Genomic DNA, 22845 nt, shown 5'->3' with positions numbered 1-22845 from the left:
AAATTACCTTAACAACTGAATAGAGAAGTCTTCCACTTGCGTCTGAGGATAGGGAGAACGAACGTTCAAAAATAGACTTGGATTGTGTGAGGAGTTACATCTCAAATTTTAAATCCTTCCAGGATCAGCTGCATTTTCAAATTATCAGTAAACTTGCTTAACTAGTTCTTTCACTTGAACATTCTAATGCTGAAGTCGAAAGAACATTTTCTATTTTAAGTTATGTAAAAACAAAAAAGCGGAACAGAATTGGTGGTAAGAATTTAAATTCCATACGAGTTGAGATCCTCATTTCATGAAAATGGAATAGACTGTACAAGTTATGAGGAACAAAATCATCAAATTCTTCACAAGAAAAACTTGTATTTAGTGAAAGTTTGTGTGTGTGATGGGAGCTAAAACAGGCAGGAGTATGTGTCTGGGGAGTAATTTTTCTAAAAAGGAAATGCAAAAATGCTGGTAAATATTGAGGTTGTGTACCCTAAACTCCACTACTGGTTTATCTTCCTGCAAATGGAATCCTACCTAGTGTATGTCTTTTTCTGGGCATCACTTTTTCTTTACTGTTGGGCATTTTATACAGAAAAGGGACGTTTTCATTACTCAGTTGGGGCTTTTGAGCTTTTCAGGTTGGCATCACTGCGCCTTAGTGCTGTCTGTTGGTACCATGTCCAAAACGGTTCTTTCCGCTATCATTTTTTCTTGCAATAACAATTGGAGACAATTTACTGTGATTTGTTAGACATATAATTCTGGAGTAATTTTCTTTCTTGTTTCATCTGAATGTCACCATCTTGTTCTAAAGCTGATTAAAAGCTGGCAACATTTTCTCCCAGTATTCTAATACGTGATCAATCGAATTTTTATTTGCAACACACTTCACAAATGATTACTTTCTCATAATCAAATAAAATACTGACTAGGGTTCAGATTCATATAATGGTTTTTGGACAAGATTTTAGCCTTTGCATGTTACCTTTACCTAAAAAGCAGTATACATGTATGGCATCCATACAAACCTATTGAAATACAACAGAAGTTTGAGAGTTGATAGAATTTAATGCTGTATCCTCCTGTTTTTCACAAAACTTGTGTATCTTTTAGCCAGTTCAATGGACTGTTGTGCCTAATTCATAGTTTCTCACATAACCATCCATTACACTAGCACCACGAGTCAAATCCGACGTGACTGATCGAATGAGATCAATAATGGATCGAGGGCTTCTGCATATTTGGAAATCTAGAGCCTACTCGAATGAATGTAGTGTTTACTAAGCTCTAAGTTCCCAAGCTCTGCAAATCAAATTTCTGTGAAACCCCAACAATCAAAGTTTCATCTGTCAATGTAAAACAAAAACACTGTAAAAAGTTTTACCTCATCAGCAATAATTTAATCTATGGATATAGTATGACCCCATATTTTTTTAATGACCATTCTGGGGAAAAACCTGGTCATATCAGGCAAATATGGTACAAACCTATCATAACTTCTGTATAAATGACTACTCGCTCTCTCACGCCGAATCCGCCTTGTACATTCCTAAAGGATATGTTCCACGAAGTACTTTCCCTAGGACTACAGGTAGCCATAGAACAGTAGCTATTTTTGTTTATAAAGTGCTTACCATTAGCTGTCACTTACTATATACTGAAATGTTTTCTCAAGATAAAGTAGTATCATGCTAATACTTGTCTGTAAAGTGTAACCCACAACATGATATTAGTGTAATTGCTGAACATGTTGAGATTATCACCAATTATCTGGAGATGAAATACGACAAGCTTGCATTTATTGGAGACATCTTGACATTATGTGTGAAACTGTGGCCATTTTTTTATCTATATAAAAGCTTTGCATTTGTATTGTGTTAATGAACATCCAACAAGACAACTAGCATGCTAGGACAATATAACTTCCATTCTAGACGAAACCGAGTTAGATTGTAGAATTGCAGATCAAATGTTATCAAGGACTCAAACTTAGCATTCATGGACAATTTGCTACCTCAGAAATTGATTAAAATAATTCTGAAAGTACTTTGGAAAATATATGCCTCGCAGATTTGAGACACCAGTTTCAAGTGGAGTCAGGTTAGTTCCCAGAATGTATTAAAACTATGTAAATTGAAAAGTGGAGACATAATTACTCATTAGCCTGGACAGCCCAGGTTTTTTTAGTGCTGCCTAGAACTTTTTTTTAACTCAGACCTACAGGTTCGACATGACATTTTCAAACCTTATCTTCTGGCTGTAATTGGGTACCCACCGATTACGAAACAACATAGGGAAGATGTTTACTTAGCTTTTGTGAGGGAAGCAACTCAGCCACATGTTTTCGATAATTTTATCTGTATTTTTTTCTTTCAGCACTTAGCAATGGACAAAATAATGTGAGCTTAATGTTAACATGCAACAGCAATACAAATTTTTGAAATTGTGTAATGACAGTAACAAACATTTTTATTGTACACTAGGAACTGGAGAATTTTCTGTTGTTCATAAAAGAAAGTATTATATAAAAGGCACAAGAAAACAGCTAAATCTGGGAGTGCTACTGCTTCACCATAAATAAGAGATTTGTTTACAGCTAAAGGTGGGAATATTGGTGATCAAAAAGCCTACATTTTCACACTGCACTTCTAGACGCCCACTATTTCTGAAAAAAAGCGTATCTAGTGAAAAACAGAACTGAATGAAATTTTCAGTAAACCATTTTAACTAATTTCAAAAATATACCCAGGATTGCACCCAGAACAATATGGCAGTATGTCCTGGGTTGTACCAAAAAAATATAGTGAGCGTATATCAATTACTTATCAAGTTACATCCTAAAATATATAATTTATATTAGTGTCTCCTCTGATTTATGTTATAAACTGCGTGTTTCAAGCCAGAAAACTTCCAGATGCCTTTAAATCCACAATAGTTGTTCCATTTATAACAAAGGAGACATTTAACAGTTAAGGGTCACTATTCCTCATTGCCCTAATATCTAAGGTCACAATATATCATGAAAGAGCAGCTATGTACAACTCTAACCACCAATGAAGCTATGAAATTTTTGATTACAAATATTCTGAGTTATTTTGAAAGCCATTCTTTGGCTGTAGCTCTGTTGACATCACAGGCAAGAGTTAAGATGAAGCTATACATTTGTTACGGGAGTATTAGCCAAAGTTACTAGGTTTTTACATACTTTTCTGCATATACTTTAGCTGTTTAGTGATGGAAAAATGCCTTTATAACTTTTTAAGTAACAATAAAAAGGAATTTTTGTGAACACTGATACTGGAAACCTTAAGAAAATTGATGCATTTATGCTCCATGACCTACAGTGGCGATAAGTGCAAGGACACTCATTATTTTTCCTGCTCCTTGCAACATTATTTAAACCCATCCAAAACTAAGGTATTGTGTAACTTCTGGAAATGGGTCTGTATCTTGTATCTATACAGGGTGATTCATGAAGATATGCAAGTATTTTATGTTATTCTACAGGTAAAACTAAAGGAAAAAATTGATATAAACATAGGTCCACAAATGTTTAGTTATGGCTAATAATAGATTTTGCCTGAAATTTAGCAACTTTCCTACTATGAAGCCATCGCAAAACTGTACAAGGTTAAAGTAAAGCACGATTTCCATTTATTTTGTTGTTACAGGTCTGGTGAATGCAATAAAATGTGTCCCAGATGCGTATCTGCAGTAGTTTTTCAGAACATCCAGAAAAGCAAAGGTTATTACACAAGTAAATTTGTTTATTTTCCATTAAGAATATTGTTGGCAACCATTTCAGTTGTTTGTAATTTCCTAACCTTGAAATGAATTAAGTTTTACGTATTGTTCAGTGAAAGAACATAACAGTGTATTTACGTTAAACCACATGATTACTTACTTAGTTCATAGATTATTTATGAAATAGGGATGCCTTTTAAATTTACGACAAAGGAATATGCCAATTTGGTTTTTATTTTGAAATTTTATGTACACTGTACAACTTCCTTAACACTGAGCTTCGATTTTCCTGGTTTAACATGAATTCACATGTGCTATGGCATTAAAAAAAGCGGATTATCTGAGACATTCATACAGTTTCAGTTAACGTTATTACCATCATTTTTTCCAAAATTAAATTCTCTACAACTTCTGTTGAAAACTTTGTGCAATTGTCTGGGATTTAAAAAACAAATTGGGCCTAGTAGTTAATAAACCAAAAATTTTTTGAAATTACTTCTTCGCTTCTGTGGATGTTCTGGAAAACTACTGCAGATACACATCTAGGACATGTTTTATTAAATTAACAAAATATATGGAAACCATGCTTTACTTTAACCTCATACAGTTTTGTGATGGCTTCGTATTAGTGAAGTTGCTAAATTTCAGGCAAAATCTTTAATTACCTACGAGATTTAGGATGGTAAGGGTTTGTATGTGGAGAGAGAAAAAGCATGTACAGCATGCAGGTAACGCAAAAATAAGGGCTGTGAGTGTAAACTGTCAATGACTGAAGCAGACTTAACTCCATCGTACGTAAGATGATGAAACTTCAAAAGTTTGAACAATAAGGATCCTAATGGGAGAGTACAAAGATTACTGTTTTTAATACGGTAAAGTGTGTGGTCACTCTAACTAGAAAATATCTTGTGTGTGAACATCTCTTGCACATGTAAACACCAAGGAAGACACAATAATTACTCTATTTTCTATATCCAAATTGGCGCAGTAAAATGCTGTGATTTCGTTGCATATGAAAGGACTGTCAATTTATTTTACAAATAAGTTAAAATATTGTTGCAGACTGTATTCGAACCAGTCACCTATGGAGTTCATCTCTCAATATTCGTCAATCCCCTGCTCTACCAACTGATCTATCAATGGTGTGTAAGTGGGTGTGATGATGATCTTTATTAAGAATTTAATTTCATCAACTGGCGCTATCCATCTTCATAACAGTAGGAAAGCTCATACATGAGGTCGATTAATGTTAACTTCAGAGTGCAAATATTATTAATCAAGTAATGGAACTCTGTCATTGAAGTGGTGACATTTTACTGGTACAGTGCAACCAATTTTTACGTATCTTCTCATTCTCTGAAACACACACAAACTATTTTTCAAGAGTTTTTATAGGTTGGGTTGTTTGGGAGAAGAGACCAAACAGTGAGGTCATCGGTCTCATCGGATTAGGGAAGGATGGGGAAGGAAGTCGGCCGTGCCCTTTCAAAGGAACCATTTCGGAATTTGCCTGGAGCAATTTAGGAAAATCGCAGAAAACGTAAATCTGGATGGTCAGATGCGGGATTGAACCATCATCCTCTCGAATGCGAGTCCAGTGTGCTTCATACCATCATAATCTTTTTAAGAAAACTCTAGCCTAAGTACCTATGTACTACTTTTTCAGTACGAAAAATCATTATACAAGGATGGACTGCGAATTTAGAAAAGAATTCGTCAAGCACAGAAGTTCTTAAATTTAACTTGCACAAACATTACCAAAGTAAGGCTCAAAAATACCCCTGGCATTAGAAAAATGGATAAACTATGTGAAGAGCATTTCATTACTACTCCTCATAAAGAAAGGAAACATTGTAATCATCTGTACACTAAATAAAACCATAGAAAATTTAATCAACTTTTTTTTATTTGTCTCTGTACAAAATTGTTTACATATCAACATCTGCATAAAAAGTGATTAGAAAATATCCTGTGAGACTGAACAAACTCAACAAGGTCTCGATGTTACCATTACAGTGTTCACCTAAAGTGATTTAGGAAGTCCAAAATTTGATTTGTGTCCAATGCAGTGAACATGTATGACAAGCACAAGAGCACATGTTGAACAGCACTCTTTCAATAATTACAAAAACCATCTGCAATTGACTTCATTCACAAAATGTCATTATCAGTCTCTCTTCTGGAAAAAGCTGCATATGCAATATATCTGAAACACACAAAACAGAAACAACAGCAAAAATGTTCTTGTTAAAGACAGTGGAATATTTTAGGTTTGACTTTACCATGACTTATTGACATGAAATGGAACATCACATTACATCCACAACACATTTTGAACGTTGAATCTCCATCATTCGGTGAATTTACGCGTGTTAGTACGATGTTTGTGTGTGTGCGCATTGTTACGAATTTGAGGTTACCTGTGGCACTGCCCCAAACGGTCAAAGGCACATGTAAACTACCATACATTGTAAAGACAGAGGAAGGAACCTGTGAACACTGGAGGCAGTGCCACAAGTTACCCCAAAATCTTAACACAAAACACACGCATCATTCTAACAGATGTAAATCCACCTGACGACGGTTTAAACCTCTGAAATGCATTGTGAATGTAAATAAACCATGACTGATGATAAACTTGTTGTTTCATGCAATAAAGACAATAGGCTTGGTATCAGTGTACACTCAGCAATATTGTAATGTATCTGAATTAGCATTAAAAAACATGTTTACTTGATGGGTCAGTCCAAATGAAGTGGTCCAATTAAAATTAAGTTGGTTGGTTGCTTGACCATTTTTAAATATTTTATATGTGATTACCTTTCACCTTTACTGAATGGTGGTCATTGTCGTTTGCAAGCGCACAACGATGTTTGTTTAGAGACGTTAGCAAAAATATGAATATCTCTGCACTGGGTTAAGTTACAACGTTGCAATTAACATGATTGTTTTTATAAAAGTGTCCCCTACAACTTTGTCAGCACGCAAAATACCCTAAATTCAAAAATAAGTCAAAATTACCTCCATAGTTTGGTATCCAAATTTTCAAAAATCGACTTTTAGGCCCAAAAATAGCAAACTAGGAGTGATTTATGAGAGTCTATTTTTTTGTATAGTTAGATATCATACACTACTAGCCTCATATGGAGTAAGAACACTTACAAATGTTTCCTTATTTTTTTATGAATTATTGAAATTTGGAAAAAAAATTTTTTTTGTTAAGTTTGGGGTTAGTTATCTCAGGTGGGACTGAATATAAAAACATGATTTTTGCACAGTTTGTACACGTATATAATAGCAATGTACTGTAAAAATTTCAACAATGATATCTGACTGTCAACAAAGATATGAATTTTTGAAAATGAGACCAGTCATGGTTTATTTACATTCACAACACTACTAGCCTCATATGGAGTAAGAACACTTACAAATGTTTCCTTATTTTTTATGAATTATTGATATTTGGAAAAAAAATTTTTTTTGTTAAGTTTGGGGTTAGTTATCTCAGGTGGGACTGAATATAAAAATATGATTTTTGCACAGTTTGTACACGTATATAATAGCAATGTACTGCAAAAATTTCAACAATGATATCTGACTGTCAACAAAGATATGAATTTTTGAAAATGAGAAAATTCACATTACTCTACAACTCATCATATGGCTGTTGCTTATTCATGTGTGATACTGGCAGCATATAATAGATTATTTGTCACTAGTAGGTTTCTTGAATGATGTTCTTGGGCCAGCAGGGTGGTAAAAATGCACAAAAACATTGTTTTCCAAACTTATTCTTTTAATTTGTCGATCATACACACACACAACTATGTCATTCAACATTAAAGACAGAGATGTAATTTTACTGACACAATGATCTTCATAAATTTCAGTTTTTTGATGTTACATAGCATCGAACTAAGTTTTCTGCAATGCCAAGGAATTTGTGGAAATGCCTTGTTTCTTTCATTGCTATACAGTTTTCAAATCTGGTTTGAAGTGTTGTTTTCATATGCAGAACCACTTCTTTCTTGATCAGAAAATTGGTAATGCCTTCAATATTATCCTCACAGAAGACATACATGTCCTGTACTGTGAGAGTTTGGTCTGTGGTTGGTCTTTGTGGGCTGGATTTACTTACTTCACGTTTTGTTGTACCTCCTACTCCATCACATGCATTTTTACCATGCAAGATGCAAAAAAACATCCATTCTGCCTCCAACCCACAGTCTACTTTGTGGTTGCACAGATTTTAAAATCCATTTTGTTCTTGTACTGACCACCACTTCCATATGAAAAGTATATCAGCTTCTCAACCTTGGGAATATTTTCTTTTATGTAATTTATTACATACTTTTGAAACACATGTACAGCCAAAGTGTTGTGCTCCAAGTAATTGCTTAGAATGAAAGTTGAACTGCAAACTTCAGTTTTCTCATTTTAAAAGTAGAGAATAAATGGATGCACTATTCCCTGGACACTGACCCAGTGGTAGCCTTGTATTTATTCCTGAATCACAAATGTAAAATTTTCTGCAAAATCAGCTGGTGCTATGCATTCAGCTTCATGAAGTTGTGCTTTTTTGTTCTCCAAAAACTTACTTTGAATTTGAGAAACTCCAAATACTCTTCCTGAGATATAACAACCTTTATCATTTCAGTTGTGACACATTGTTTGAAGGTAATACTGTCTGGCATTTCCTCATCATATTCGTGAAACAATTCAATAACAGTTTCCTTACCAGGGCATTTATTACACAATCTCATAACTGTTAATCTCACAGACCATTAAATCTAGTAACTCTTTGTAGTTAAGATCACAGAGTTTTGCACACACAATCATCAGTCTGACATTTTGATGATATAGACGAACACATATGGAGTGTGTCCCTGAGGATCCAGCCAAAATACACCACTTAGGACAGAGGTCATAAAATTTTGACCTAATTTTGCATTCCAGATGAGAATTTTTGAAAGCTACATAAAGTTCATTTAAATTTGACAGCACTAGTTGTTTCTGCTTTGTTATTTTAACTCCATTTATAACAACTCTTTTGATATCTTTGCAACCTGGGCACATTCTACTGTTTTCATCATCATCAAAAAAACTGCTGGATCTTTTTAATTGTTTCTTCACTCATACCTACTCCTTTCTTCATTCCTGAAACTAGAAGAATGCCGCGCTCTTTCACTAATTTTTGGGTTGATTTAACCAAACGATGAGAAACATAGAATCCATGAAATATTTTTTTCTCTTGACCGTGAGTCAGAGAACAATCTCAAAATTTTAACTTTTCTCTCTTTATATGTCACTGAACATTTAGTTTCTCGATTAAGCTCAAATATTCAGTGTCAGATGATGCGGGTGGTGAGTTTTCTTCTTCTGTAGAAATAATGTTGGTATATGTATTATTAAAGAATGATTGCAAGTCTTTTCTAATTTTGTCTGAAATTTGTTGTGCCTTATTTTCAATAGCGTCTTCTTTTTCTGCTACTTAATTTTATTACTTTTGAAGCAGGATATACGTCTAACTTAGAACAAGCAAAATCCAATATGCTAACAGCTTCCTCATTAGGAATATAAATGTCATTAACAAGGTTACATTATTCTGGTTCTGGATTCACAACAAATAGTTTTGAGTAACAATTTGGGCACAGGGAATTTCCAGGAATCATATTACGTTTCACTTGTGAAGCTGTTTAACTCTCACATAACAAAACCAGGACAAATGTTCAACCAGAATGAGATTTTCTCTCTGCAGCAGAGTGTGCGCTGATATGAAACTTCCTGGGAGATTAACTGTGTGCTGGACCGAGACTCGAACTCGGGACCTTTGCCTTTCGCGGGCAAGTGCTCTATCATCTGAGCTACCCAAGCACAACTCACGCCCCGTCCTCACAGCTTTACTTCTGCCAGTATCTCGCCTCCTACCTTCCAAACTTTACCGAAGCTCTCCTGTGAACCTTGCAGAATCCTTTCTTTCAGGAGTGCTAGTTCTACAAGGTTCACACGAAAGCTTGGAAGGTAGGAGGCGAGATGCTGGCAGAAGTAAAGCTGTGAGGACGGGGCGCAAAATGTGCTTGGGTAGCTCAGATGGCAGAGCACTTGCCCGCGAAAGGCAAAGGCCCCGAGTTCGAGTCTCGGTCCAGCACAAAGTTTTAATCTGCCAGGAAGTTTCACAAATGTTCAAGTTTTATTTCTCTCAAACCTTTAGTAATAGGCTTTTTATGAACTTTAAGTGGATCGCAGCACTTTCTTCCAAAAATGTTGTTGTACTTGAGAATATATTTCTGCTCGTGATACTCGCACACTGATGTTACAAAAGAACTTACTTGAAATTTAAACAAAGTTTGTCTAACTTCATCGAAGTCATAGACATTTTTCAAGTTTTTTGAAACTGAAATGTAAACTGTTTTGTGGCACACTTTACTTACTATCTGTCCAACAGAGCACTGTTCATTCATGTTATTGCATTCCAATTAATCTCTCAAAATTAATTACAAATTACACACAGAACAAAGCACATAACACATTCTAACACTCTTGAAGTACATACATCCACTCTAACAGAGGTTTCAGAACAGATATGATTTAACGCCCACCTCGTGTGTAAATCTTGAAATCAAAAAGGCAAACAGACAGTTCCATAATATCTGCAAAATGAATTAAAATGCACATTTTCTCAGTATGGACTTTCTCCAATGGAGTCACCCTACAAAACATGGAATGCATTTAAATAGAAGTGGTAAAACTCTCCAGGTAAAAAAAAAATCTTCATATGTTAGAAAAACTGTCAACAAGAAATGGTACCGCCATCCCAGTGATGTTTTCAGGAGCAATCAAAAGAGCAGCCTTCAACATCAAATAACTGCCAATACAAATGTGATGATACTGCAAATACTACTATATCGGATGCATGAACACAACAAAAATAACAGAAACAACTAGACAACCCATAAGAAAGAAAACAACAGAAACTACAACAAAAATAGTTAAGCAGCCATTAGCTTCTCCAGCAGATAGACTCCCACAGCAACAAAAACAGTCAAGCAGCAATCAGTTTTTCCACCAGCAATGAACAAAAAGACACAAACAGCAACCAAATCAGTCAACCTTTCGTCAGTCTCACCAGCGGCGATAAACACGATGACACCTACAGCAGAGAAAACGGTGATCAACAGAAGAACTGTTGTTCCTCCTCCCAGATTCAACGACTTTTTATGGACAGGACTGAAGAGGAAAAAGCCACCATCCAGTCAGCTGCAGCAAGTAAGGTAGAACCAAAAATTTCTCAACAGTGTTCAATACTTCCTGAGTCTTACAATCAGCAAATTTACTCCCACAATGCACAAGGACTCAGAAACAAGGTGAGTGAAATAGAAATTTTAATAAATAACAGTGAAACATCCAAATACTATGTATTACTGATCACTTTGAGCTGTTCTAATATTGAATGTGTTGTGGTACCACAGTTTAAACTGATAAATCATTTCTCAAGGAAAAAATCAGGGTTGGAGGGAGCTGCATATTTACAAAGAACAATACTATTTGCTCTACCACTGGACATATGCAACTCCCACAGCACTGAAAAAGACATAGAATTATCAGGTATAGAACTCAATCAACATTGTATTTACTTAATATCAGTATATGTATCACCCTCAGGCAACCTAAGCTGTTTCTATACGAACTTGGCCATAGTATAGAAAATTAACAAAACGGATACCCTACAGAATTGTAATCTGTGGCGATTTTAACATAGATTTCCTAGTAGAAGATAGCGACCATGTAAACTTCAAAAACTTTATGAATCTCTACAATCTGGAACTAAAGGTTAAATCCCCAACCAGAATAACCAACCACAGTGAATCTTGTCTCGACCAAGTAGCTACTGATACAGACTGCACAGCATGCTCTGTAAAGCTAGGATTCGCTGACCACAGTGCCCTAATTATACAGACACCAGTAAGCAAGCCCCCTCAAAAAACGTTTACAACACAAACTAGAAATTTCTGCCAAGGCAATATCCACACCTTTCTGTCCCACAAGCAAACAGAAAACTGACAGGATATATATCAGTCTCAAAATGTAGTTGACAAATTTGAGACTTTTCTAAATACTTTTAGTTATTATTTCAACTACCACTTCCCTTAAAAACAAAACATATTTCCAATAACAGTAAATCCCCCAAGTGTATGACCCCTGGTATTATCACCTCAGCAAAAAGAAAAAGAGAACTCTTCAACCTCAGCAAGACCAAATTTGACAACACTGAAGAATTTGAGAATTACTTTACCAAATATAAAAAATCTTTAGAAATGTAGTTAATGCAGCCAAAAAACTTCAAAATGATAACCTGCTCAAATTATCAGTTACCAAAAGTAAATGCAAGTGGAAAATCATTAATACACACAGTGGCAGAAATCAACAGCCGAAAAGTAATATGAACCTAAAAATAAATGGGAAATCAATCACAAACAAAAAAGAAAGATGAATTTAACTCATAGACCACCTTAAAAATACTCACCTCCCAAACTTAGAACAAAGCAACTGCACTGACACTCTATTCTTATTACCAACAACGGAGGCAGAAATAGGAAAAATTATTCATACAAAAATTAACAAAAATATCCTGTGCAGGACAAGACCAGATCCCCTGCTTTCTTCTCCATAACTGCAACAACCTCATACGTAAACACTGCCCCACACAATAAACTCTTCATTCCTAAACGGCATATTTCCTAATAAACTCAAGACCACAGAAGTCATACCCATTCATAAAAGAGGAAGTAAAGATGACATCAGCAATTACAGGTCAATAGCAGTAATCTCAGTATTCAGCAAAGTATTTGAATATACTATGGCAGACAGACTAAATTCATTTCTGAAAAATAGAAATGCCACATCAACTCCTCAGTTATCTAATACTGGAAAAGCTGTTAATACAAATAATACCCAAGAGTGGTGTGGTTTCTCGATCTGATTACGTATATTTAGCCACTCTGCTAGACAAAACAAAATAGGCCTTTCTAATATTGCAGCAATTTTGTAACACCAACGAAATAAACGAAACTGTTTTGGCACAAATGATCATTTTTATAACACGACAAAATATAATTCACAAAGTACCAATATCAAATGCCTATTAGGCCTAATACAAGCAAAAAGCTTTGTTAGGAAATAGTTTCACATTACATTCATACGCACCAGCTCCTCAAGCATGAGATCGAAAAGTAGTATTATGAAATTTTTATATAAACTTGGTATCGTTTTATTCTTCCATAATTTGTGTGATGCCCCGTTTTTTCTCCTTCCTCGTCCAAACGAACAATCTTGTCATAACCAATTCTGTAGCTGTTTGTGCCATTGTCAAAATTTGTTTGCCGATTAACTTAACTAACCTTGCCAAAATTACAGATTTAGTTATCCCACGATTATTCTCCGGTTACGAGTTGTTATGTGTTCATACAACATGTTTTCCGCGTTACTTCCAGAATAGAACTTCAGGGGCTGCTAGCTGGGGACTGTGCAACTGTTCCTTACTAGTGTAGCGATCTGACCAAAACTTTTCTCTCAAAATTTCATTTTCTTGGAAACACCGAGAAGATAATGCGTAACCTTTCACACCTGTTATATTCCAGTTAGTCATTTATTTCCATTCTGGTAGTCTGAATCCATGGATTTGACTAGTAATTATAACAACACTGATCATTAGCAAACCCAATCAACCACATAATAAGACAGCAATTAGCATTCATCCGTTTGGCTTTGCTCTGCTCAGCTCATATAGCCCCAGCCCCTTTTGCCTCGGAAAGTTTATTTCTTGACGCGACGAGGATTCTCCTGACAGACACATGGCGTACACTACGCACGCATTCAAAAATCAACTTATGATTCATTCGTAAATCAACTTGAAATGTGTTCAACCATGTTCAAAAACCAACAGGAATGCGTTTCAAACTCATATGAATGATCGATAAAATAAACGTGCACTGGATGCTAGGTTTTTGTGAAACAAGTTCCCCCCCCCCCCCCCCCCAAGGAAAACGAGGTTGGCGGCCCCTTTTCCCGGTAGCATCTAGCTGCTTGCACAGCCAACAACCACATTCCTGTAGCCAGAAGTGGGAGAATCTACTGCTCAAACGCAACTCAACTGTGCATGCGCATAAGCCCGCTCGTAACTGCTAAAACCAATATAATGTAAACAGTTGTGACGTCACTTTCATTGGAGGCAATTTGTTGTTATGAAGCATTGCATAGTCTTCCCAAAGTCTTTGACACACTTTGCTGTTGGCAGACGCTTGCATGAGCACTGTGTGTTGTTGTATATGGTGCATTTCCTTTGCAGTTTAAGTTATTTTAGTTTTTTTTCTCGTTTATGTTTTATTGTTGAAGTATTATTCTGCATTAGCGGGATATGGTAATATCCTTTGTTGGAGTATTGGTTCTTACCATCAAAATTACAAAAATTTAGGCCTAACTGAAAACTAAAACAATGAAAAATTCCTGGGTTCTTCCCGGATCATATATGCACCCAGATGCTAGACCTATGTTTTACAATAAAAAAATTAAAAAATAGCAACTTAGATATAAACTCAGACTGGCACCAACATGATACGAGGTCAAAGAACTCTCTAGGGCTAATTCCACATTCAACAAAACTATACAGTAAAGGTGTCAAATGTTGTTGTTGTTGTTGTGGTCTTCAGTCCTGAGACTGGTTTGATGCAGCTCTCCATGCTACTCTATCCTGTGCAAGCTTCTTCATCTCCCAGTAACTACTGCAACCTACATCCTTCTGAATTTGTTTAGTGTATTCATCTCTTGATCTCCCTCTACGATTTTTACCCTCCACACTGCCCTCCAATACTAAATTGGTGATCCCTTGATGCCTCAGAACAACAACAACAACAACAAGTACATTACACATGTGACACAAATATGTAATCATTTTATAGATTCATAGACATGTACCTCTTCTTATAACTGCCTAATATGTATCAAATGACCTGTCCTATATCATGATGTGCATTTCTGTACAATGTATGATTCAGAGGAACAAAACAAACAAATAAATAAATATATAAATAAACAGGCTGACTACAATAATGCCACATCCAGCAATAATGTACTTTACTGACAATAAATCTAAACGTACATGGGCGTTTTTATGATCATAGAACGAAATCGAAAGCTCCTATTGTTTAATATTGCATTATTACAAATAAATAAACTGAATGAATATTGGATGATATTGTTAACTAAATATGTCACAAATTATATTACAGTGATAGAATAAACCATTTAGATAGGCAACAGGCATAAGATCAGTTGTAGAGTAATGTGAATTATTTCCTCATTTTCAAAAATTCGTATCTTTTTTCACAGTCAGATATGAATATTGGAATTTTTACAGTACGTTGCTATCATATAAGTGTAAAAACTCTGCAAAAATCGTATTTTTAATACTCAGTCCCATCTGAGATAGGTAGCCTAACCCCAAACTTTACAAAGAATGAAGATTTTTAAATTTAAAAAATTAAGGAAACATTTATTAAGTGTTCTTGCTCCATATGATGCTAGTATGTATGATATCTAACTATAGGGAAAAACAGACTCTCATAAATCACTCCTTGTTTGTTATTTTTGGGCCTAAAAAAGTGAATTTTTGAAAATTTGGAACCCAAATTTTCGAGGTAATTTTGACCGATTATTTTTGAATTTAGGGTATTTTGTGTACTAGACAACGCTGTAGAGGACACTTATCTAAAAATAATTATGTCAATTGCAATGTTGTAACTTAGCCCAGTGCAGACATATTAAAATTTTCGCTAATGTCATCAGACTGAAAAATCGTCGCGCGCCTACAATTAAAAATGGCCGCCATCCAGTAAAGGTGGAAGATAAATTATTTTAAAAAACTGTTTTGAACTTCTCAAATATAGGGTAATCACATATAAAAAATTAAAATACTTAAAAATGTTCAAGCAACCGTCACTGGATCGCTTCACATGGATTGACCCGACTATAGCATACACTGATGTCTAGGTTATGTTGATAAAAGGGGAACTCGGTTACGAGCCTGTGAGTGTGATATTAGTAACAGATTGATCTGGAGTATAGTTCGACGTCGAAGTTTCTTACATCAAAAGTACAAACCAATACAAATACAATACAGCTGTTTCTTTGCTTGCCATACACTCCAACTCATTTATTTTCACCTTCTTTTCCTGCCACTTCCAGCATCTGTAACCTTTAAACTTTGTGCTCGACATCTTAATAAAGAAATGGGCTATGTGGTAAGCATTTTCATAAAGGAAACCAACTAGTATATTAATCATATCAACCTTCGCACACTGTCCCAGTCAACAATGGAACGGGATACATTGTAAGTATATTCTTACAGAAAGTTAACACACATCATAGTATGTCATGTTATATTTAATGCTTACCTTACCTGTCCTGCTGTAAGCCTGTGTGTTCTCATGCGTACGTCGACAGCCGCTACAAATGTGACATGACCTTTCTCTTTTTAGATTAGATTAGATTTACTTTCATTCCAATTGATCCGTAGTGAGGAGGTCCTCACAACTAAAACAAATAAGCTAATGTACCATTCCACAGGTCCCAAGTGGAATGATCGTCATTTTTTAATGAACACTAAGAGTCATTTTACAAATACTAATGCACTGAATTTAAAATTAAAAAGTTTTTTATTTATTTATAAGGTAATACAACTACTGTAATACTTATTTACAGTGAACACATTACTGCACTGAAATGGTGCAGAAGTTAGATTATACTATGACACACACACACACACACACTCTCTCTCTCTCTCTCTCTCTCTCTCTCTCTCTCTCAATGAACACATTACTGCACTGAAATTGTGCAAAAGTTATGTTGTTTGTACTTTGAGAAATTTATCAATGGAGTAGGAGTTGGCCACCAATAAATCCCTTAGGCTTCTCTTAAACTGAATTTCATTGGTTGTTAAGCTTTTTATGGCTGCTGGCAAGTTATTGAAAATGTGTGTTCCTGAATAATGCACACCTTTTTGTACAAGACTAAGTGACTTTAAATCCTTGTGAAGATTATTCTTATTTCTAGTATTGATTCCATGAATTGAGCTGTTGGTTTGAAAAAGTGATATATTTTTAATGACAAATTTCATTAAGGAATAAATATATTGGGAAGCAGTAGTTAGTATCCCTAGTTCCCTAAACAGGCTTCTGCAGGATGTTCTTGAGTTCACACCACATATAACTCTCACTGCACGTTTTTGTGCCCGGAAAACTTTAGCTTGGCTTTGGTGAATTACCCCAAAAAATAATCCCATATGACATTATGGAATGCAAGTAAGAATAGTATGCCAGCTTTTTCATTTTTATATCCCCTATGTCTGACAAAATTTGCATTGCAAACAGAGATTTGTTAAGACGCTTCAGCAGTTCTGTGGTGTGCTCCTCCCAGTTGAATTTATTATCAAGCTGTAATCCCAAGAATTTAACACTGTCCACTTCTTCTGTCTTCTTGCCATCGTATGTTTACTATTGCCGCGGAAAAAATACATATTTTTCACAAGTTATACTTGTGAATAAAGCTCTACCCGCAAACACCCCAACATGCTACACATCCGATTTATAATTAAGCCTCGTGATCCAATACAAATCTACCTACACATTACACCTGTCAACTATCGCAAAATAGAATGTTTTGATTGTCTGATTCTAACATCTATCATCGCTGACTTCGATATCCAGCTAATATCTTTGGAATGGAAAGCAGTTTAGGTCGGGAAAAATAAACACTCGTCTCTTTATCATATTTAACATCGAAACACTCTGTAAACTGTCAGGATAATTACGAACTGCTGCCACCAGCTGGAGGTTTTAAACTGAAAGCTGAAAAATAGTTTGCAGTGAAAGCCTTTGAATAACATTTTATCTGCCGTAAATACGAGTATCAGATTTCAACAGACTTCTACATATATCACTGATAAAAGTTTAGGCGAACTATAAGCCTTGGTAGGTCATTTGCTTAGAGCAAAGCACTATAAACAGGTTCATTAGAGAAGATACCATGTTTGATTACACAGCGATATTCAATAAAACATTGCGGACTGCTGAAATGTACACCGTACGCTATCGATGTATCAATATCGATACCTTGATAGTAAACAGAGAGAGGGAGATAAAAAAAAGGTGTGCAGTGCAAAATTTCGAAAATACAGTTGTAGGCCTTTAAGCTGCGGAAATGGCATTTAGCTATGCTGCACTAACATACATTATTGCGTTAATAATTGACGCTCTTTTAATATTTTCAGCAATATTTCATGTAAGTTTGTTTGACATGCTTTTTTCGTAGTAGTGACTTAGCGAGTCTTATGTCAGTTTGGTGGGCTATTCAGAAGGAAGTCCCTTCTTTATGTCACTTATTTTTTTAGGTTATAGCTTTCGATGAACTGAAGACTGATTATAAAAACCCCATCGATCAGTGCAATAATTTGAATCCGGTAAGCTGCATTCGACAAACCACGCCTCCTAGCTGTCTGAAAATAACATGAGCCTCTGCAGTAATGTCTTGTTTCTTTACAGCTTGTCTTACCTGAATACCTGGTACATCTTTTCTTTAATATTTTGTTCCTCACGGCTGGAGAATGGTTTTCCCTGTGTCTGAATATTCCACTCATTGCATATCACTTTCACAGGTAAGCTGCTTTCATCAAATGTATGGTTATGTATGACACGATTCTTGAAGTGTACTGAATAAGACCGTGGGAACTATGTTATTACTGTAGCACCAAGGTGTCTTGTATGACACTTAACAGTTTCTTTACGACAAAAGCAAGTGCAACAACTCGGTAAAGGTTAGTAAGATTGTGAATAGGGTTATTCCATGTTAATTCAACCAAATTGAGAAAATGTTCCAGCTGATAGTCTCAGATTTGGCTGAAATTTAGCACACCAATACTACCAAGTGTGGAACACTCACGTACAAAATTTTAAGTTCCACTGCCAATTAGTTCCAGAATTATGGCTTGTGAAAGTAGGTGGCGTGACCTGGAAATTGCAACCCGCATCTGGTAACCCATCTTCAGACCCAACTTCAGGTCTTAAGCCAAAGCTTTACATGTCCTTTTTTCCACTAACAGTGGAGAGTTTTATGCAGTTGCATTCTATTTATACTAACCCTGTCCCCACTGCAGCTCTCTTTGCATCTCATACTCGGGGATGTAAAGACCACAAGAATTTGGTAGTGTCAATGAGTAAAGATGTCATCACTCATTCCCCGGAACTTAAATCTTCTGCCACCCTCATATTCTTGGCACCTGTGCTTCCAAGATAATATTCTTCATTGTTTACCGAGCCGTGTGACTTCTGCCTTTTGCCCTTTGAATCGCTTTGTTTTCTCTTTGTAAATAATTCAGTTAATATAGTATCCAGATTCCTCTGTCCAATATGCATGAGAAGTCAGTGCTCATGACATAATGAGTAAGTAACGTTCAAGGTTAGCGACAGAAATATTACAACAGTTCAGTGTGTTTGGAAATATGATGAATTGTTAAGAATGTCTGTTGAAACTTTATAGCAGATTAAAAATGTGTGCTGAATTTCTAGATCTGTATTCAGTAAACCACTGTGAACTGCAGAGGTACAAAGGGTAAGTCATGTTGACTAAGTTGTTACATCTTTTTCCTTTTCCGTTCGCGTATGAAATGTGAGAAGAATGACTGTTTAAATACCTCTGGGCATGCTGTAATAATCTAATCATGTCCTCACGATCCCTAAGGGATGTGATATACTTGTGTAGTGGTTGTAGTATATTCCCTGCATCATAATGTAAAGTCAGCATCTCTGCTACATGCTCCCGCAGATCAGACAATCTCCGGCCGTGGTGGCCGAGTGGTTCTAGGCGCTTCAGTCCGGAACCGCGCGACTGCTACGGTCGCAGGTACGAATACTGCCTTGGGCATGGATGTGTGTGATGTCCTTAAGTTAGTTAGGTTTAAGTAGTTCTAAGTTCTAGGGGACTGATGACCTCAGGTGTTGTGTCCCACAGTGCTCAGAGCCATTTGAACCATTTAATCAGACAATCTTGTGGCAATTCATGCTGGCCTTCTCTGTATACGTTCAATATCCCAAGTTAGTTCTATTTGATGTGGATCCCACACCCTTTATCAATATTCGAAAATGGGTCACAAGTGATTTGCAAGCAATCTCCTTTGTGGACTGATTGCATTTCCCTAGTATCCTACCAACAAACTGAAGGCTGCTACCTGCCTTACCTATGACTGGGCTATGTGATCATTCCATTTCCTGTCCCAACAAAGTGTTACACCCAGGTATTTATATGAGTTGACTGATTCCAACAGTGACTCATATGTTGTTGTTGTTGTTGTTGTTGTGGTCTTCAGTCCTGAGACTGGTTTGATGCAGCTCTCCATGCTACTCTATCCTGTGCAAGCTTCTTCATCTCCCAGTACCTACTGCAACCTACATCCTTCTGAATCTGCTTAGTGTATTCATCTCTTGGTCTCCTCCTACGATTTTTACCCTCCACGCTGCCCTCCAATACTAAATTTGTGATCCCTTGATGCCTCAGAACATGTCCTACCAACCGATCCCTTCTTCTGGTCAAGTTGTGCCACAAACTCCTCTTCTCCCCAATCCTATTCAGTACCTCCTCATTAGTTATGTGATCTACCGATCTAATCTTCAGCATTCTTCTGTAGCACCACATTTCGAAAGCTTCTATTCTCTTCTTGTCCAAACTATTTACCGTCCATGTTTCACTTCCATACATAGCTACACTCCATACAAATACTTTCAGAAATGACTTCCTGACACTTAAATCTATATTCGATGTTAACAAATTTCTCTTCTTCAGAAATGCTTTCCTTGCCATTGCCAGTCTACATTTTATATCCTCTCCACTTCTACCATCATCAGTTATTTTGCTCCCCAAATAGCAAAACTCCTTTACTACTTTAAGTGTCTCATTTCCTAATCTAATACCCTCAACATCACCCGACTTAATTCGACTACATTCCATTATCCTCGTTTTGCTTTTGTTGATGTTCATCTTATATCCTCCCTTTAAGACACCATCCATTCCGTTCAACTGCTCTTCCAAGTCCTTTGCTGTCTCTGACAGAATTACAATGTCATCGGCGAACCTCAAAGTTTTTATTTCTTCTCCCTGGATTTTAATACCTATTCCGAATTTTTCTTTTGTTTCCTTTACTGCTTGCTCAATATACAGATTGAATAACATCGGGGAGAGGCTATAACCCTGTCTTACTCCCTTCCCAACCACCGCTTCCCTTTCATGTCCCTCAACTCTTATAACTGCCATCTGGTTTCTGTACAAATTGTAAATAGCCTTTCGCTCCCTGTATTTTACCCCTGCCACCTTTAGAATTTGAAAGAGAGTATTCCAGTCAACATTGTCAAAAGCTTTCTCTAAATCTACAAATGCTAGAAACGTAGGTTTGCCTTTCCTTAATCTTTCTTCTAAGATAAGTCGTAAGGTCAGTATTGCCTCACTTGTTCCAGTATTTCTGCGGAATCCAAACTGATCTTCCCCGAGGTCGGCTTCTACTAGTTTTTCCATTCGTCTGTAAAGAATTCGTGTTAGTATTTTGCAGCTGTGGCTTATTAGACTGATTGTTTGGTAATTCTCACATCTGTCAACACCTGCTTTCTTTGGGATTGGAATTACACTCCTGGAAATTGAAATAAGAACACCGTGAATTCATTGTCCCAGGAAGGGGAAACTTTATTGACACATTCCTGGGGTCAGATACATCACATGATCACACTGACAGAACCATAGGCACATAGACACAGGCAACAGAGCATGCACAATGTCGGCACTAGTACAGTGTATATCCACCTTTCGCAGCAATGCAGGCTGCTATTCTCCCATGGAGACGATCATAGAGATGCTGGATGTAGTCCTGTGGAACGGCTTGCCATGCCATTTCCACCTGGCGCCTCAGTTGGACCAGCGTTCGTGCTGGACGTGCAGACCGCGTGAGATGACGCTTCATCCAGTCCCAAACATGCTCAATGGGGGACAGATCCGGAGATCTTGCTGGCCAGGGTAGTTGACTTACACCTTCTAGAGCACGTTGGGTGGCACGGGATACATGCGGACGTACATTGTCCTGTTGGAACAGCAAGTTCCCTTGCCGGTCTAGGAATGGTAGAACGATGGGTTCGATGACGGTTTGGATGTACCGTGCACTATTCAGTGTCCCCTCGACGATCACCAGTGGTGTACGGCCAGTGTAGGAGATCGCTCCCCACACCATGATGCCGGGTGTTGACCCTGTGTGCCTCGGTCGTATGCAGTCCTGATTGTGGCGCTCACCTGCACGGCGCCAAACACGCATACGACCATCATTGGCACCAAGGCAGAAGCGACTCTGACTCTCATCGCTGAAGACGACACGTCTCCATTCGTCCCTCCATTCACGCCTGTCGCGACACCACTGGAGGCGGGCTGCACGATGTTGGGGCGTGAGCGGAAGACGGCCTAACGGTGTGCGGGACCGTAACCCAGCTTCATGGAGACGGTTGCGAATGGTCCTCGCCGATACCCCAGGAGCAACAGTGTCCCTAATTTGCTGGGAGGTGGCGGTGCGGTCCCCTACCGCCCTGCGTAGGATCCTACGGTCTTGGCGTGCATCCGTGCGTCGCTGCGGTCCAGTCCCAGGTCGACGGGCACGTGCACCTTCCGCCGACCACTGGCGACAACATCGATGTACTGTGGAGACCTCACGCCCCACGTGTTGAGCAATTCGGCGGTACGTCCACCCGGCCTCCCGCATGCCCACTATACGCCCTCGCTCAAAGTCCGTCAACTGCACATACGGTTCACGTCCACGCTGTCGCGGCATGCTACCAGTGTTAAAGAGTGCGATGGAGCTCCGTATGCCACGGCAAACTGGCTGACACTGACGGCGGCGGTGCACAAATGCTGCGCAGCTAGCGCCATTCGACGGCCAACACCGCGGTTCCTGGTGTGTCCGCTGTGCCGTGCGTGTGATCATTGCTTGTACAGCCCTCTCGCAGTGTCCGGAGCAAGTATGGTGGGTCTGACACA

The 22845-nt window shown here is 37.4% G+C and overlaps 1 protein-coding gene across 1 annotated transcript in view; it reads left to right on the top strand.

The window, feature by feature from the left end:
- Nucleotides 1–17704: 17704 nt before the first annotated feature.
- LOC126194629 (protein cornichon) overlaps nucleotides 17705–22845 on the top strand; it is a 61113-nt gene continuing 55972 nt past the window's right edge. The window contains exons 1-3 of the mRNA XM_049932797.1: nucleotides 17705–18069; nucleotides 18179–18247; nucleotides 18330–18442. Coding sequence (XP_049788754.1) covers nucleotides 17989–18069; nucleotides 18179–18247; nucleotides 18330–18442 — 263 coding nt within the window. The 5' untranslated portion in view covers nucleotides 17705–17988. The remainder of the gene's footprint in view (nucleotides 18070–18178; nucleotides 18248–18329; nucleotides 18443–22845) is intronic.

Source organism: Schistocerca nitens, chromosome 7 (genome assembly GCF_023898315.1).
Source record: "Schistocerca nitens isolate TAMUIC-IGC-003100 chromosome 7, iqSchNite1.1, whole genome shotgun sequence".
NCBI classification, from domain to species: domain Eukaryota; kingdom Metazoa; phylum Arthropoda; class Insecta; order Orthoptera; family Acrididae; genus Schistocerca; species Schistocerca nitens.
Note: the sequence above shows the minus strand (reverse complement) of the source record. Positions and strands in the feature narration are given on the sequence as shown.